The sequence below is a fragment of the Necator americanus genome, chromosome X, assembly GCF_031761385.1.
Source record: "Necator americanus strain Aroian chromosome X, whole genome shotgun sequence".
Taxonomy (NCBI): Eukaryota; Metazoa; Nematoda; class Chromadorea; order Rhabditida; family Ancylostomatidae; genus Necator; species Necator americanus.
This window is the reverse complement of record NC_087376.1, coordinates 608944-628049: the sequence shown is the minus strand read 5'-3', so window position 1 is coordinate 628049 and position 19106 is coordinate 608944. Positions and strand designations below refer to the sequence as shown.

The 19106-nt window shown below is 42.0% G+C and overlaps 1 protein-coding gene across 1 annotated transcript; it reads right to left on the bottom strand.

Moving 5' to 3' along the window:
- Nucleotides 1–376: 376 nt before the first annotated feature.
- On the bottom strand, nucleotides 377–18188 carry RB195_021099 (uncharacterized protein; the record flags this gene model as incomplete). The annotated part of the gene is made up of 23 exons (XM_064207667.1): nucleotides 377–502; nucleotides 2051–2193; nucleotides 2378–2498; nucleotides 2561–2681; nucleotides 5525–5715; nucleotides 5972–6128; nucleotides 7021–7190; nucleotides 7248–7347; nucleotides 9127–9269; nucleotides 9382–9489; nucleotides 9553–9677; nucleotides 9849–9943; nucleotides 14412–14510; nucleotides 14563–14651; nucleotides 14875–14994; nucleotides 15048–15148; nucleotides 15209–15311; nucleotides 15407–15505; nucleotides 15729–15839; nucleotides 15910–16056; nucleotides 16144–16218; nucleotides 16284–16355; nucleotides 18084–18188. The coding sequence occupies 23 exons, from the start codon at nucleotides 18186–18188 to the stop codon at nucleotides 377–379; spliced, it is 2721 nt and encodes a 906-aa protein (XP_064063548.1).
- Between the last annotated feature and the right edge of the window lie 918 nt (nucleotides 18189–19106).

Below are 19106 nucleotides of genomic sequence, written 5' to 3'. Positions count from 1 at the left end.
GTTTTTTCGAGCAATCTTCTTGCCCTTCTCAAGTTCTAAACAAATTCAGTAGCTCCCATTAAAAAATCGCAGAATTCTATCACAATAGTTCACAGTAATAAGTACAACCATTAAAAACCACAACATTGCGGAAGTGTATGGCTTAGGCATTTAATGGAACACAGGCACCTCCATTTCGGGTAACTACAGTTACTCTACATAAATAAATTGACCTTAAAGACAAAAAAGAATCACAGTTCAGAGTATAACGACTACAAATTTGAGGTAATGAAGATCCACCTTATAGAAACAGAAAAATAAAGCATTGAGAATACATCCCTACTATCTTCTCCATAGGAATTGGTAGTTACGCGAGTGCAACTGAGTGCGAAATTCACTATAACATACTGCCCGTAACTTGTTTCTTTAATTTGGCATTTGCTGCCCACAACTTCTCCTCGACCGAGCTCAGCACGTTACGAAGCTCTGTTTCCGTCCATTGAGGTTGGTCAGTTAGAAAGACCTGAAAGTAGTGTTTTTAACAAAGGAGAGTGGTTCTTATTCTCTCTTGGAAGAAAAATTACTCGGAAAGTCACACTCTCAGTTAACATAGTGGTGCACAATGTGTTGACACTCACTGGTTTTCGCAATGATATCGAAGCTCATGTTCCGATAACTTGCAGTGAACGACTGGCTATATAATTTACCACAAGAATTCTCTGCAACTCTACAGACAATAGTACAGAATCGAGTTTTTGCTGAGAAATTTTAAATTTTTGCTCTATCTCCAACGTAACAATACATGTAACAATACAATTATTTCGAAGACGAAAATCGTTATTTGCTCACTAATGAGCAAAAGGTAAGAGTAGTTTAATTGTTTTGTTACTTTCTCTTCTACGTGTTGAACAAATGACACAGAATAAGTCGTTCAAATTATCACAAATCATCAAGAGAAACTCTGAGTCATTAAAATAAACAGCTCGACTGAATCGAAACAGCGGATTTCCCTCACCGGGGTGATCTTGAAGGGGTAGAGGAGCAACCAGAGTTTTTCATAATTTTCATTGGGGCGTTAACATATGTATGCGCCCGATGCGTCTGCGTGTAGCATATTGCATGCCAAATATCAGTTCATCTCAAAAATCTACAATGAAAACTGCTATGAAAATCACTGTCAAGAAATGATCTCATGTTTCTCTAGCGCAGGAGAGGCCCAGTAGCAAGCCAAGGGTAGAACTAACCTTCACAGCACACGGTTGCACAAGTTAACGCGTTTTCTGGCTGAAAAAGTACAAATATGATTTCTAAGCCTGAAAAGATCGATAACGTGGTCAGCCAAAACGATCTGAAGCGTTGCTCAAAGCGGCGACTGAAGTTGAACTATCGCTAGCTACTGTACTGTAAAACTGCCCGCAGAGTTCAGAGCCGCGCGGGCGCGCGGTTTGGGGGTTTTGGTTCTGTGGTTTTGGTGGTTATTGAGCACACTGTTGTGAATAGTCAACCACCAAAACCACAGAGGCGCCAAACCACGTGCCCGCGCGGCCCTGAACTCTGCAAGCAGACTAACAGAACCAACTTAGAGGCACTGTAGATGCATGCGTCACAAACAATAGATAGCAAACAGACGGGTTCTAGAGTTGCATCTTAATTTTTAGCAAGCATAAGACAATTCGACGGAAAGTTCGCAATGCAAAGCTCACGACTGCGAACATCACACATTATTGTAGATCTTCACATACGACCCTGGATCATACACCATCTATTCATGAATGTTCACAAAACTTTTACTGACCGGGTGGGATCTAGCAACTACATGCCATATGAATGTTTTTTCTACAGCCCGATCTGCGGGCAAAAAAAAAAACTTAATTTTTTGTCAATTTGCAGACAAATTCGGCTACATTCAATTTAAGCAAGATGTGGAAAAGGAAAGACCTCTGAATATTTCCATTCCGAGCGGTGCCCGCTAACCCTTTTTACACTCGTCCCACCAATCTCACTAGCGAAGCTAGAGTTCGGATATCGGAATATTAAGTGGCATCTTAATCAAAAAATTTACACAACCAACCTCCGGTCCACCTCCATAGATCGTCCGCAGAAACAGATAAAGTTCTCTCTCAATGCGCATGAAGTTTGAACGTGGCTTCAAACGTTCTGTTCCATCGGAAGCCTTGTAGAGTAAAACACTGTTGTCGATTGGACCCGGCGGCTCTAAGGCACCGTGTAACATGTAAATTTCAAGAGTAGACAAAGGAAACTGGAGCAAAACCACAACTATTTGGAGCGACCAGATCTGGATTTACTCTTTTCCACACTTTTCCAGTGAACACATGACATAAGGTTATGCAACCCATCCGTCATCTTTTTGAATATAGCTGATCGAAACAAAACGTACCACTGCACGGCTGAGTGATGAATTTTTCCCATGATTGAAACCATGTCCTGCTGATGAGTGATGGTGGCAAATGTCCAGAATATAGTGCATCAACAGCACCAGCGAAAAGTGTTGCACGAATCTGAAAGAGAAAAAGTACAGCTGAAATAAGTCCCAAACTTCACCCGGAGTTTCTTGACTCACAGCATCTTCTAGCTGTCGGAATCTTGCCTGTTCCACAGCTCTCTTTTCTTGAATCCAGCGAAAGTGTTTATCGCAAACCAAACAGTAGTGTAGTTCACTAACAGCGGGACCTCCTCCAAACCTTAAATCAGGTATATACCACCACCAATTTCGCATTGAAAGTAAAATAAAGTAACAAAAAGAGAAATACGCGCTTCTTCACAGAGAGCTGAAACATACAGACGCAGTACTTGTTTTGGTCCGGGCGAGTGCGACGCGTCTCTTCAACTCACGCATTTTTCTGCTTGATACACACTCCCTGAGTCAAATTTGCGTCACGCTCGCCATAGCAAATCCAAGTAGTGGCATCTATAGACAAAATCTTTAGAACAATAAAAACATTGACGTTAAAATTTCTCATGCCCCAGCTTTGGAAAAACAGCAGTGGAGATCAGCTCTCCACTCAGACAAAACTTCGCAACAAAATAAAAATGAAAAGCGCAGCACTAAACAAGAATGTAGAACGCAAAAACTTTTGTTTAGGACAGCAAAATTCTGATAGAGCCTGATCTTTCAAGTGAAGGAATCGCACTAAAGACTCATGTTCATAACGAGCCTGCTGGATCTTCACACCACATTCACATTTATTTCTGTAACAGTGAATTGTTGGTGCATTAAAGGTAGCGTCACAAAACTGGTGATGATGTCGTCTCTGTGGCGAATATAGATTTCGTGGTGTAGAATACGACTGGCCCTGCTCAATTCCCCTTATCGTCCAGGGAAACGGTGTGGGAACCACCTTTGCTTCTACGAGGTAAATTGTAACGCACCACCCTAATACACGCTCCGCTCCATTCATTACTTGAATAGGCTGCTGAGGAGATCTAATTCATTTTCGGTCGCTCGCTCGTGGATGCAGCGCGAGCACAAGGGTGGCGCGTTTTCACGTACCTCGTAGGAACAAACGCCGTTTTTCAAGATGATTAGGGGGAATTAAGCGGAGCCACGTTCATCCTCGTGATTTAAACCCCGGATTTTATACTTGCCCACAGAGATCCTAACATTTCGTCCTTTAAGCTTCAGAGATTAGCACTCCTAACTGCCTAGTTGTTTCCAATGCGCCGAATTGGCTCACAAGTTCGGCGTAAGTAAAGGCCCATTTGTATTTGTGTGTGGATGGGTTCGTCTACGTACAGAGAGTATCCCACAAGTCCGTCGGTCCAAAAGCCTGCAATTCAGCGATCCTAAGGTCCAAGGAAGTCAGATCCCATTCCAAAAAAAGAAGTTTCATTCTAGTCCACTTCGAAAGGAACGGCAAAACATCCCTGAGTTCTGAGACCGCCGTGACCATTACTATCCCGTGCAAACGACAAACAAAGGGTAGTAGGGTGACGATCTGTACAAGTATTGGGGCTGATTGTTGATGAGTTTATCAGCCAAGAACATCAACTGCAACGTTATCGGATTGACACACGACATCACCTACTGAATGCTGTATATAGCAGGGGAGAAGAACAGTGCATGATCATGCGATGGCAGAAAGGGGTTTGTGGAGTCCTTTTTCTCAACACGAGTGTGGCAATAAACACCGACTCCTTCGAGTGAGTGGTCACCCAAATTAGATGCCTACTTTGAGATCTGAATGATGTCAGACCTTTAAAGGCATCACCCGACGAATCTGAGGTGGTGCAGATTTCAGGTGGAGTATTCGTATACAGGATGGGAGACTATGGAGAGGGGGGTGATTCCATCCATTTCTTCCTAATTGCCGTAAAAAACGGCCCGGAAGATACGGCTTCATTTGTTTTGGCGCACCATTTTGTACAAGAGGTTCGATTGGAGCGCGCCAGTCTTGTGCGGCGCCGCATCTTCCGGGCCGTTTTTTACGGCAATTAGCAAGAAATGGACGGAATCACCTCCCTCTCCGTAGTCTCCCATCTCGTATACGAATACTCCACCTGAAATCTGCACCACCTCAGATTCGGTGGGTGATACCTTTAAAGATAGCCGATAGTAACGCCATCATGAGATACACCCAGCATACGCCAGGAGTAACGAATGCCGGCTAAATTTGATGAAACATGTAAAACGTCGGTCATCAGGTCATCCTGTGAAGGACGATATCCGTGAAAAAAGGATGGACCTCTAGTGTCCATTTATGTTAAACGAAACGAAAATATCCGAATGAAATATATGTGATTGATTAGGTGGGGAAATGAGCATGATGAACGGAGTGAATCCCAAGCCAGAGAGCACGGAATAACCACCAAATTATTAAACCGAAGGTGTTGGGATCTCTTCACGAATAGACAGGGTTACATGTGTAGTTAAAGAGCAGCGCTATCACGTCCGATTCCCCCTAACAATATAGGAAAGGGACACAAGAAGCAACAATTTCGCATCGAATCCTTCTACGAGGTGCCTATCAACGTGTCACTTTTCTTAAAGGAGATATAAGTTTATTCCAACGAACGGGAGAGGGAAGGGGAGAAATGTCAGCAGCGATACTCTCTGTCCCTTGCAGAGGTGGCGTACGTATCCCCGTGCTCGAAGACGTGGCACGTTCTTAGGCGTCTCGTATGGGGGATCCAGTGCTAGAAGACCGTTCCCCGCCCTTTTTTAAATGAATAGTAAAAGAGTAATGAAGGTAATCACCCTCATACTCGTGAACTTTACCCCAACGGGTTAAAAACCATTCCTGTCTTCCACATTACTAGTTCACTTCCTTTGTTCCTCTCAATGCTTGCATAAGAATAAATTTATCTTATTTTCTAAATATTTCATTGATCTTTTTGTTCTTATATTTCTCAAGTGAATGAAGAATCCGATCTGAGTGAAGGAAAGCACTTCGCCAAGCATTCGAATTTAAAAAAGATCGATGAAATAGATTTTAATCTAAATTTAAAAAAAAAAACAATGACATCTGCAAACGTCTGGAAAACACGAAGTAACTTCCACATAAGTTCACCTATCATTAAAGCATACTTGTTGAGCAAATAGTGTCCAAGCACCGCTGGAACTGGAGTGCATAGGCTGGAAATGTGATCCGCTCGTCGAGGTAGAAGGTGACCATGACGACACAGAAACGAGTAGTTCGTCACTGGTCCAGGATCAGAGAAAGTGCTTAGTTTCAGCAACCACTCAGAGGATATATAAAGCTGAGACTTGGACTGCGACTAAAAGCTTTTTCTGTAGACACATTTTGTTACTAATCGACTTATTTGAAATCTCATACATAGATGCGATAGTCGGAGCCGTGCTCTGACCCCTTCACATTTAAACGGTTGGCAAAATTATCCCTTCCACTTTTGGACAGCTATCGAAAGGACTCCCTTCACTTGAGCTGCACCCCATGAGCTGAACCCCCTTCACCTGAGGAGGGTCCGGCTTCTCCCTATCGCACCTATGATCTCATACTTGACGATAAGTTACCTTCACAATTTCCTCTGAGGATATCATTTCCATCGTTTTGCTTCGAGCAACTTCAACGGATAGTGACGGCCTTTTCTGGTACAAAAGCACATATGCCTCTTTAGTAAGCACATGAGCTGAGTCTAGCTTCGTCAACGTACTATCGTCATACTCGTACCTTAAAGAGAAAATTGATATCTGAGCTGCATAAGTAAAACTTTATTCTTCACTGAATGATTTCTTTAAATACGTTAAGAAAAAAAGACAACACATAACAACATAAGCCTTTGTGTGTTAGTGTGTCGATTTATTAATACCTTAGCCCATTACTGATGGTCACTTTGCTAAACGCTATTATTTGTCGTGAAGCCATCAACTTTGCGAGTGGACTTAAGAACCGACTTAAGAACAAAATCATATGCAGAAAACAAAAAAAAACATAACAAGGAGAATTTTATCAATGCAAGACTTCTTCAAATGCGCAAAGATAGGCCACACTATGTGAAATTGTGGAACTGGGAAAAGCGGTCGTCAAACTCTAAGCAATCCTTTCGAACATGTTTATAGGGGAAATATTACTGACAGCTAACTTTTTGTTTTAAAAGATACTTCGAAGTCTTTTCTGCACTTACCATGTACAGTTCTGTGCTCTCCACCATGGTCCAACTATCGCTTTTTCTTTCTGTCCCATACTCACTCAAATATTGTTCAATCTACGAAAGGTCAGAAGGCACTGCAATGTGCAGCGCAGCCGAGGGACATGCGCAAAGCCATTGCCATCGATATGCGCCTAATGCTTAGAAGCAAAGTCGTGTCATGAACAACTTGCAGCGGATTCCGTTTTCAGTTTCAAGGTCACCGTTTCTGGCCCATTTTGATTAAAGAGACCTGTGTACAATCTGTTTGCAAATTGATCTTCACATTGTTATGCCACATATCTAACCACTGCGCCTATATGAACAAGCCTAGGAACATTAGAGAGAAAAATCAATAACTTTTGGTTCAGCACATTAAACAGACGCCACAACTTTTCTTGTAACAAAAGCCTCCAAGACATAACATAAACTTACCAGTTTCCATCCACTTCATTACGACAGTAAGCTAAATAATGCCCACTGTCCGCTCCACTTCCCTCATGGGTGATGAAACCCGTAAGGTCATAAAGTGGGACATTCTCAGACGTCGATGAGAACGGTGACAAGTCTAGTTCAACGAGAGGAAACGAAACTCTAGTGGATACCTACAAAATAAATATTTATTATAAGGGAAGCCATAAGATGATTATCAATAACACTACTTTCGAACTGCAGTATGAGTCGTGCCTAAATCTCTTGATATGGATGCACAAAACTTCAGGAAGTCGGCTGATGCGGCAAGTTTTCACACCATTTCGCAACCTGAAGTGTGTAAATGCAATACTTAAAAACTGATTTCAACTAAACTAGAAAATTAGAAGGACTAACACTAAATAAAAACTAGGAAGTGATGACCAGTAAGAGCAAAAAAAAAGAAGAAAGACAGGATCAGAAAGCAAAGATGCGGTAGTGAGGAAAACAAGAACCTTCCTTGGACAATATTTACGGAAAAAAATCGAGATCCCAGGGAAGAAAGATCAGTAAAGTTGTACGTAAAGTAGGGTCAAAATGATATGAAGCACGGTGCAGATGCGTAACCGGCTGCTTTGGAAGCGGCGCGGCGGAGCTAGCGGCTGGAATCGAGGTGGGACCATCGCGAACTGCAACGATAGATGATGCTAGCAAGAGTTCTCCCTCGATCCTAACCGCTTAGATCCATCGCGCCACTTCGGACGCAGCTGCTTACGCAACTGCACCGTGCTTCATGTCGTTTTGATCTTATTACAAGTATAGTTGGGTCAAAACGACATGAAACACGAACAGTTGCGCAAGCGGCTGCGTTCGAAGCGGCGCGGTGGGGATGGAAGTTGAAATAGACGTCGGACCATCGCGAACTGGAAAGAAAGTCGGCTGCCACTCTCACGCTAATTCACACTCACCCTAACTCTCACTCTCCACTCTCAAAGCAACACCAAAATCAGTTATCTGCAACATTTTCGTAAGAATGAATGTTCTCAGCAATGCACTGGAAAAAAAGTGACTGAAACACCGAGAGTTGGTAAACGAAGCTCTACAAAGAAGGAATGATAGTGGTTGTCGGCAAAGGAACTGAAGCAGGAGGTAACAAGACTGAAGTGTCTTGTCGAGAAGGATGTGGTGGCATTGCGCGTAATTTGGCGGGCGAGCAGCCCCGCCTGATTTCAAATCGATGCACGCATCCGTAGATCAATAACAACTAATCAAAGTTAATGTCAATCTTCTACTCAAAATTGAAATCAGCCCTAATGTTCTGAACTTGGCTGAGGTCAGGACATAACCAGCCGCAACCTACAAACTTCAGGTCTACTTGCATAGTTATTTCCAGTAGCTGACCTATCCAGGAGCAATGTTTGCACCCGTCGTTCCATAGATTTGATGTGTGATCATTCAGACGAGACTCGAGATTACATGGAGATGGGGGTTGAACCTCCATCAAAAAGGTTTGGTATAATATTATATTATATATGATATACGATGTGGTATATATGGTTTATTATTATATTATTATCACCTTATTTTAGACATCCACGATCTGTAGAATTCTTGGGAAATTCACACCCTGATCCTAATGACTACGCAAGAGTTAACACAAATTTTCTTAGCTTCTGTTCTTCTTCGGATAGTTATGTGGAAGAGCCGCAAATTTCTTCTTTAACATGTCATTATCTAGTAATAGAAAAATCATACTAGACCAGTTTTTGTCAAGCATCCTATCAAAAAAATCACTATTTATGGTGCGATGTCATTCGAATGGTAGCGTAGCTCTGTGGATCGTGTAAGGATCCTCGCTACCGTCACCCATCTCTGCAGTTCGCCATTGTCCCACCTCAAATCCAACCGTTGTCTCTACCGCCCGCTTCGAGCGCAGGCGCGTGCGCAACCGTCCGTGCTTCATGTCGTTTCGACTCGACTATAGCTGTGCGATGTGAATGCAGTAACTTACAAATATGTCTACATGTTTCCACGACCTACGCCTCCACTCGATTTTTCTATTCGCAACAAACTCTCACAACTACGATTTGCTTGACGAAAGGATGTTCATGAATGGAATCTAGAACTAACTTCTTACACCGATCACACGAATACATGTCATCACCAACAAGGCGATCCGGTGAAAAAAAGGCTGAAATGCAATCCTCCAGTGATACAGATGGTGTCACAAACACGCTGCTTAAAGACCGCAACCATGAAAGCCAAGGTATCCACTAAAAATATATCCATCCAATAAATGAAACGAAATGTACATCGAAATCTACTTTGTGAAAAATATATTAGAAGGCGATTACAAAGCTGTGAACTAAATAATACAACACGCACCCCATATCCTCCAGCCGATTCGTTGCCTCCGGTATCTTCCTCTCCGATGTCACATGAAGAATGAATCCGACACAAGTGCTCAGCAGAGGGAATTGGTAAGGACAAGTCCTACAAACGAGTAAAATCTTATCGAAGAAGTCAAAATAGTCATTTATCATGTGTTCAACGCACCTGGAAAGTTTCAGTTGTGGTCGAAACAGTTCTACATGTCAGGCAAGTGACGCTACTTTCAATCGATCCGTCGAAAACATCGGTGACAATGGATCGCCACCGCACTGGCACAACACATGGATTTACTGAGAAATGAAAATGAGTGAATCGAACTATTGGTCACTGCACGATATACACACAACCACAGAGCAATTAAAGAGTTGGTGACCAAACTGATAACGTTAACGTTCATTACGGGACCACAGCTTACGCAGTGAACATGAAAACGTATCAGTTTTTTCTTCCAAACGGCGTACGTTTTTCAGTCTTCTCCGCACAGCTACGACTAGAGTCCGTCGAGGTACATGTTGTATCACCGTCCGAACTCCACCCACTATCTGCCGTCTCAAACCTTAATTAACGAACTATATGATGGCAAATTTCAAGAGACCAGTGTCTGATCCCTTCATAAAAATCGAACATGGAATATATCACATGCACTTATATTATTATAAGTGATGTTATTCACGGTATTCAATTATACTGAAAATGTGTATAAAGCGCTCCATTTTTTGCATACCGTGATTGGCGAGATACCACCCACTTGCAAATCCTACACACTCAATGTGCATAGACAACGACACTTAAACGAACTTGCTCAGTTCCAATATGATAAAAGGTCGTCGACGAACGCTTACGTTGCGTTTTCTACTTTTGAGAGAGTACACACATTTGATCTCTTACGTTCATACGTACAATATGCAAGATTTACGAATTAAATCTACATTTACAATACAAGTACGAAATAAAACACAAATCAAGGCTGCGTATACATATACAAATATGTATACGTATACAAGTCTTATCGTCTACAAGCCGTATACAAGTCTCCACTTGCATTCACCAAGCAGAATTAGGCATCTGAGTGTACGTCTTGGGATCCATATAACTTACATCATCATATGACGCAAATTTCCCGAACTTTGTATGAAGGTGCTACCGCCCAGCACACTGACAAAGCCTACCTATGCCACCATAGGTCCAATGCCTAGAGGGAATATGGAATCTTTGACTACAAACACCTTCATTACTTTGAACTGTCGGTCGCTATCGTGTAAACTATAGCAAGCTGCTTTGTCCGGATTGCTACGATATCTGCTGCCGCATTGCAAGAAACACGCATCAGAAGACGTTCCAGCGTCGAATGTCGAGCGTCGTTAAAACGGAAAAGCTGAAATCTCTTCCTTCGGGACTGGGACTAGTAAAAATATTTCTTGAATATGCATGAACGAAAGCATACTTGACTCATGGAGACACGCTATCGTTTTCCTCTCCACAAGAAACTAACTATCGTGGAACCCAACCAAGGAATGTTACCAAGGAACCAACCAAAACAACAATTACCAAGGAATATCATTGCTGCGTGAAGCCAGTTTTCGTCCTGGTCTATCCAGATCATCAGAAGTGTGATCGAAGTGTGTCAGCGGCAATCGAAGCCTATGCAGTTGGCCTTCTCCTACTTTCGACTCTCCTCATCGAGGCAGTCTTTTCAACGCGCATCGCGTCGAAGGTGTCCCAGAAACGTTCGTGGACATAAATCAAAGAACAACTAGTGCTGTTTGAACACGATTAGGATGTATTTCGAATTGGAAATTGGAGTAAGACAAAGGACCCTTTACAATTCAGCCTTTCAGACGATGATATCATGCGAAGATTAGTTGAGTATTGTTTGTGTAGTTCATACACCATTTGGATATCCCTTGGTCGACCTCGATAAGAGCCGACGGTGTTGTAATATTCGCTTCAAGCGACTCTGTGCTGAAACGTGTCATCGAATTTATATTCAAACCAGCTGCAGCCTACGGTTTCCGCTTTCGCACTGCTAAATGTAAACAGAGTCTCTGCAAGACCCTCAGCTGGTATCTGGGAGAAAGCAGAACCTATTTGGACTCGTAGACAATTTTTGTAATTTGGACTGCATTCGGAAACCAACGGCGCTACGAGAGGTATTCAGCAAAGATGCACTAAGCCCACTTCGGCATTCAACGCCATAATGAACTCCCTTTGGTCGACTATCATCGCCAACGAAGTCAAGATGCGAATCTACCTCTATCCCTGATTGGCTCTTTCATGATGTACTGGTCGAGGACCTGGGCAGCACTCTCAACGGCGATAGAATAACTTGACTGCATTGACAGAAAGCTACTTAGTCGGATGCTTGGCTACTCTTGGTCAATGGTGTGCTATAACGAAGAACTTTTCTCAAGAATTCTTCCCTACGGCATAGCGGATATGGCGTACCGGCGGATGACGCGAGGAAAACACTAACATCTTGCCCTGCCCTCTAAGGCAGTCGCAGAGAGCCGGCTTCGCATTCTTGGTCGCATCATAAGGAAGCTCTAATATCGCCTTGTCCAAGCTGTCTGGAGATTGATCCTAGACCCAAAGTGAAAAATCCACCTGGAAATAAAAGAAAGTTCTGCACGAAAGTGGTGATGGAAAATCTGGGGAAACTTGCCTTCAAGTCCATGAGAGGCAGTTCAAGCGAGACTTAACGCTGTGGAGAGGGGAGGGGAATGAACAAGTAGAAGATCTAGCAGAATGAGATCAATGTGTTTAGGGATGATTCACCTTGGAGAAGGTGTAGATAGCTGTGTTACGCATCTGCTAGTCGCTCAAGTCGAATAATTCATATTCACGAATATATGCATATGTATAAAATTGGTAACTTGTTTCTTTTTTGTTGTGCACGCCTACCCTCTACAATTCCATAGTTTCTTAATCACACATTGGTGATCATCCGTCGATGTGCTCATAAGTGAAAGAATATCACAATGTTCCATCCTTGTAGAAAGGCTACAATTCCTACAAGCTGGAGCTGCAACTCAAAGAACAACTCAACAGCAGAATTGAGGCCAGTGAAAGACCTGAACAGCTTTTGCTTCACGGAATATTTCCGGCCCCGGAACAAGTGGTCTAGGGAATAGAGTGGACCCTTCAGCTGTCGGGCAGCAGTTCCCACCACCGCATTCCCTTCGGGTCCCATAAGGAGGACCGTTTCTCAACCCCCAAACTTTTCCGCAACCCAGAGCCTACAGTTTTCGGCGAATGGCCGAAGCGACATGCGGCCATACACTGTCTTAGAGGAGATTTACGGCTGTGATTCGCGGCCACCTTTCTCTGATTGCGGGTGTCCACCTTTTTGTTGTCGGGCAGCAGTTCCCACCACAGCATTCCCCTCGGGTCCCATAAGTAGCGGAAGAGAACCCACCGCTGGTTTTTATTCGGTTGTGACCGGTCAAAGCGACAGAACTAGTGGCTGACTGTAGCGTGGTTAGTGGTCCCCAACGCCATGATGTTGACGGCGTTCTTATATAGGAAGGGTAGGAAGCTTCAGGAGCCACCTAACTTCTACCTGAGCCACCAGGATGACAGACGTGTCTTAGCTTTCAAAAGTCAATTTTTTTCCAATGTGTAAAAAAAGTACGTAAAATAATAAAACAAATTTAAAAAACAAAATGAATGAAAAAAATAAAATAAATGGAAATAATAATATACACAATGGCGGACAAAAGTCTAGCAATTTTTTCTGTTCGATCTTTGATTCCAACCGTTTTCTCCACCGCGTTGCTTTGGGCACAGCCGCTTACGCAACTGCACCTCGCTTCATGTCGTTTTGACTTTACTACAGGAAGCTGCCGCGAAGATTCCTTAAAGAAAGACAGAAGAAAACTACGAAGAGAATTGACATCATGATTCTCAAATAGTTTTGCAGCAACCACGTCTAACCAGTCGATGCTCAAGGAGAGCCAGCAAAATTTTCAAATATTTCAGACTTTTTTTTCAAAAGCCACGCGAAAGGGTTCAATCACAGCAGCAATTTCACCTTTAGGATTGAATTTAGTGTTGATTAGACATCGATCACATATATGTCCATCACTACCGAACAATACAAACTTCGACTAATCACTAGATAGCACAGGTGCCTAGTTCTGCTCCGTTCGGATCACGTGCGGTTTTTGCAAATGCTACTCACGTCATCCTGTTCCTCACAGAAAACAACGACTTCTTACATGGTCTTCTACCGAAGAGTCCGTCAGTACATGAACGACGTTGGACGGTTCTGAGAGATACGCGGAGATCTTTGAAAACCTAGTCAGATCTTTTTTTGAACATCGATGGGTTAAGTGTTGGTCGCTCTGAACTTCTTTAAGAATTTTGATATCATATCGTTTCGCAGTTATCCTCTCTTTCTTTGGAGATCTTCACGACAACTTTCTTCTTCTCGGAACAGTGACAAATTCTAGTAACAGTACTTGGAAGAACATCATAAACAGCAGCAATTTTTTCTTCTGTGCACCCGAAGAAACGACTTTGATAATTGCTTCTTGCACGTTTGGAGCAACATCTTACTTTTCACCTCTCTCTCAATAAATATATATCATATTAAGAAAGTGTAGAATGTGACAAAAGAGGAACAAAAGAAGGCAAAACTAATGCAAAAAATACAAAAAGAGAAAAATTACTGAGCTAGCAATATTCAACAAATCTAAAAATGCAAATTTTTCTCTGCAATTTTTCATTTTTGAAGCGGAATGCATTTCTTACATCACTTTCAATTAAATTTTAATTACATTGCTTAATTTAGCCAAAAGAAAATGAAAAATCAAGGGGAAAGCTTGAAGGGAAGAAAGTTGCTAAAATTCTATCCGCCACTATATATATATATATATATATATATATATATATATATGTGTATATACTGCATAATGCAGTGCAATATATATATATCACATATGTATACATATATATAATATATACTGCACTGCATTATGAATCACAGAGTGATGAAATTTGCTCTTACTAGTACTACTGCTTACTGGTCACTGCCGTTCGAGCTCGTCGAGCTGTGTCTCTTCAGATTCTTTAGCACCAATGTGGCATAGTTCTCGTAGGGATAAACGGGCTGCCCTAGTTCACTGAAATAGTAACGAAATAGAGGGCTCATTTCTTATATATCACAAATATCACCTGTGAATTAATTCGAGAAGGCATCTTATTAACTCCTGCGCGTCCTGCTGATTCCACCCACGAAACTGGGGGAAATTATCTCTTACGCGCTGAAGAAACAGTTAAACCAGGGACTAGTGACATTGTCATTTAAGTGATCTTCACAATGGAAACACTTTGTGCACATCTGCAGGAAACATAATTTCAGAGGTAACATGAAAATTCTCCTGCTTGAACGTTCCCACTCCATTTTTTAGATGATATATACTTGTTATTCCTTCGTATCTTAATAGAAAAAAAATAGGCTATGAACCGAATTGAGCTGCTACTAACAATGAGTAAAGCCTTCGGAAAAACAGCAGGTTCACGTTTTGAGCTCCACAGCTTCTGGATGAGCAACGCCATCGTGTTTGATACCAGGGGTTCTCTAGTGGCGTACGGACGAAGGTCGCCCTTAATTAGATAAAAGTAAATTGATTGATGCTAAATGAAAGTTACGAAACAACCTTATCGCGAAAATAATCCGAAAATGGTGGACAGTTCGACAAGACCTGGATAGCAGCATTGAAATAGCATGTATTGCCCAAATTGAACAAACCAGTCAAGCCTTAAATGGGCACCCAATAATGCCTGAGATTCGAAGAAATCACACCTCAAAAATCCGAACCTTTTGGGAAGTCGAAGTCGAATCCATCGTCCATATCCTTCGCGAGTGGCCGATTTACAACTGCAAAACTTTCGATACATCGACCACGAGTTTCCGCAGCCTCCTTAAACAATGAAATTCATAAGCGTACGCGGCAGAGTTCTTCAATTTGAAAAAAAAAATTATTTCAAACAAGCAAACATAGAAGTCACAACAAACCGATCTACGACGAGAAATCTCTTTTTCGTCAACTATCTGATGAGGGGTATTCGACAACTGGCAGTGATTTCTCTTCAAAGGCATCAGTGCTCGTCGAACCTATAGGGAAAGATCTAGACACGAAGCATAAGACTGAAGCTTTAAGAACGAATAATTGAAATCACGTGTCTCATATTACTGCGCTACAACCGCCCCCGAGATGATCACATTGTCTCATTTTTTAATAGCGCAAAAACTGAAACTACAGACAGCCAAGATTTTTCATTTGTCCACATACGAATGAACCGTAAAACAGTTTACAACTACAAAACCAACACCGTACCTCAACATCAAGTGGAGGATAGTTTGCGTCCTTATAAACTTCGGCTGCGCAATGCATGCAGTACAACCGACTGTTCCGCAGGTTCCATAAAATGCAGTGAGCAGGATTAGCCTAAATGCATGGATCGTTGGCACGCACTCAGTACTCACTGCTGAGATGCATGCTTTAAAGAGATTTGTACCTCATAATGAGCCGTCGCATGGCAATGCTCTCCTGGTTTGGAACCGCACAAAGTAGTCAGTTTGATGTTAGAAAAGCATTCATCATGAAGACATAACCACCGTGCGGCCACTTCCGCGTCATTACATGCACACTTGCAACATTGCAGCTTAATTGGAAAACTATATCAAATATTTAGTGCAATACAAGAGAGAAAAGGGCAGTAAAATACAACCCGCGTTGCCAAAAAAGACACCTGCACAGCTGAGTGGATTTTTTCGCGGGACACTTTCCCAATGAGATCCAAATGGGCACATTTGCTCAAATAATTCTGGAATATAGGAGTTAATGGAAATACTGAGACAAATTTGAAAGTACAAAAGGAGAAAACTTCACATCTTCTGCTGAGTCTATGAGAGTGCAAGAAGAATCAGACGTAGCGCTTGAATGATTGTTATCGGGAAGTATCTGAAGTATTATGTCCATAAAAAGCACTCGAAACTACAAAGCAAACATACAACAACACCAGTAAAACAATATGTAGTCGGGTGAAAACGACATGAAGTCATTTTCTGCAGGACAAGAACCGAGAGCATCCTTTAGTAGTGAAAAAAATTACAACTAAAGCAAAGATAAAGTATTCGACGCCATGTTCCACTTCAATAAATGTTAGTATGTGGATAATTCACTATATGCTTCTTTAAATCCAGCCGCACACGAGATTCTTATGTCCTTTTTCTCTTTATTTTAAAGGCATCACCCCACGAATCTGGGGTGGTGCGGATTTCACGTGGAGAGTTCCTATACGGGGCCGTAGATCATGGAGAGGAGGGTGATTCCGTCCATTTCTTCCTAATTGCAGTAAAAAAGCGGCCCGGAAGATGCGGCGCATGCACAAGGCTGGCGCGCTCCAATCGAACTCGTTGCGGAAAAAAGCGCGCCGGAACGCTCGAAGTCGCACCTTTTGGGCCGCTTTTTCACGACAATTAGGAAGAAATAGACGAAATCACCCTTCTCTCCATAATCTACGACTCCGTATAGGCATAACCCACCTGAAAACGGCACCACCCCAGATTCGTGGGGTGATGCCTTTAAGGTTTCGGCAAGTTTGCCTTTACAGAGTCCGAAAGGATGACAATGATTTTAAATGATAATGATTGTGAGGAAGGACAAACGTCTTATCACAGGGGCAAGCTTGTAGTTGCGACATTCTCTCTAATATAGTCGTTTACGGACCAGCTAAAAATTAAATATAATGAAAAAATCTCTTTTAAAAAAGTGCAAAATGTTGAACAAATTAAGGCCAAAAATAAAAAAAATACAATGAACTATAAGAAAAATAAATACGGACGAAAGAAAATAAATTTAGGGCATTTCCACGCGTTTTGGAGCTAATTTTAGCGATGACACTGATTGGGATTGAAAGTAGGACTGCTGCGTATATGAGTAGGTTGAAACAAACATTTAAACTTACTGCCAAAAACCTAGAGATGCATATGACGGTTCAATCCCAAGCATATGAAATACACCGCCATATTTTTAAAAAGCATCAAAGAAAGCCATTAACTGCAACTTCTTTTTTTTTGTACGAGCCTTGGTTCTCTCTAAATCTAGTTATCTAATCTATCCTGAAAGAAAAACAAACCACTATTTTCGACTAACTTCAAAAAACCAGGACAGATAGAAACTCCAAATTTTGCACAAATATGTAAACAACCTGTCTCTACAATTCTGGAAAATTGCAGAACTAAAATTTCCAGTGAAAATCGTTATTCAGCACCTCGGACCTCGGAGTGCGACTATGCACTTATTTTACCTACACTTCCAGTTGATAGTCCATAGTGGACGTTCCTGTTGTTTGTTTTGAATGTTTTAATACTCTCATACAAGCATGGTACCTATTTAACGACCCCGGAGGGATGAAAGGCTTGGATGGGACTAGGGCGGATTCGAACCTCCGATCGATTGTAGCCACAGCGGAAGCTCTTACCGATTGCGTTACACCACCTCTGCTTTAGAATGGGGCAACGCAATTGAAAGCAGAGTGTGCGTCAAGCCGAAAAATAGGAGTATTTTGGGACAATCAAGCACTAGACATGAAATAATCAAAAACAATCACATATAAAATAATAAAAAGACGAATATAGACCAAATACTGTGTCTGGTCACGAAACAAAGTATCTGAACTGAAACAACCTTTTCATCGCAGATGTTTGTGGCTACGGAGAAGTTTGCATTCTGATCTTTGGGAAGGCATTCGGCAGACCTCACACTTTTTCGACCACTTCGCCTTCTACCCATTAGTTCTGTAAGCAATTAAATTGGCAAATAAACAGATTACGGACGGAGAAACAGACGGAGAGCTCTAAAGACATTGATTTCACACAATTACAAATCAGACACGAGTTGGGTACACCACTACTAGCAATATTGGGCCACAAATACGAAGATACAAAAAACCTAGCCAGAAAATGAGCGATGTTGAGCAACTACGAATAAAATGTGGTGCGAATCGTGCGGATACACGAAATAGGCATGGCAAGGAAATCTTTTCACTGTCGTTGCATTAACAGTAAGGAACTTAAGAGTATTGCATACCGAGAGAGCAAAGTGCAGGAGGTCTTCCTATCACTTTCAAGTCTGGACAGTTGGCATAGGAACTTGCTGGCGAAGGGACTCCTTTCACTTTTGGACGGTTGGCAAAGATACCCCTTCAATTTTGGACGGTTGGTGAAGGGATCCTCATTACTTGGTCTACATCCCATGAGCTATACCTGCTTCACCTGAGGAGGGTCCGGCTCCTCTTTATCGCACCAATGCTGCAACCTTAATTCTCACTGGGCCTACTGAGGTGAGTAAGATAGGTAGATAGTTTCTACTTCCGGTGAAGCTCGCGTTGCCACTGGCACCAGCTAGCTTAGTTTTTTTTTTTTTTCAAATAATAAAAACTTGCAGAAAACTTGAATGAACGAACTCAGATCTTAGAAAAAGACGACGTGAAGTAATGAAGCAATACGCCAAATCAACAACTACTGATAATACAAGTAACGAAAATGATCCAAACAATTATACACAAGACTTCAGAGCGGGACCAACACAAAAACGAAAATAAAACTATGAAACTTATTCTCGCCAAAACGGCAGTCCGATACAATGAGAATCAGCACCATTCAACCCAAAAACTTTAAAAAAAACCTAAACGAAAAACTCCCACTTCAA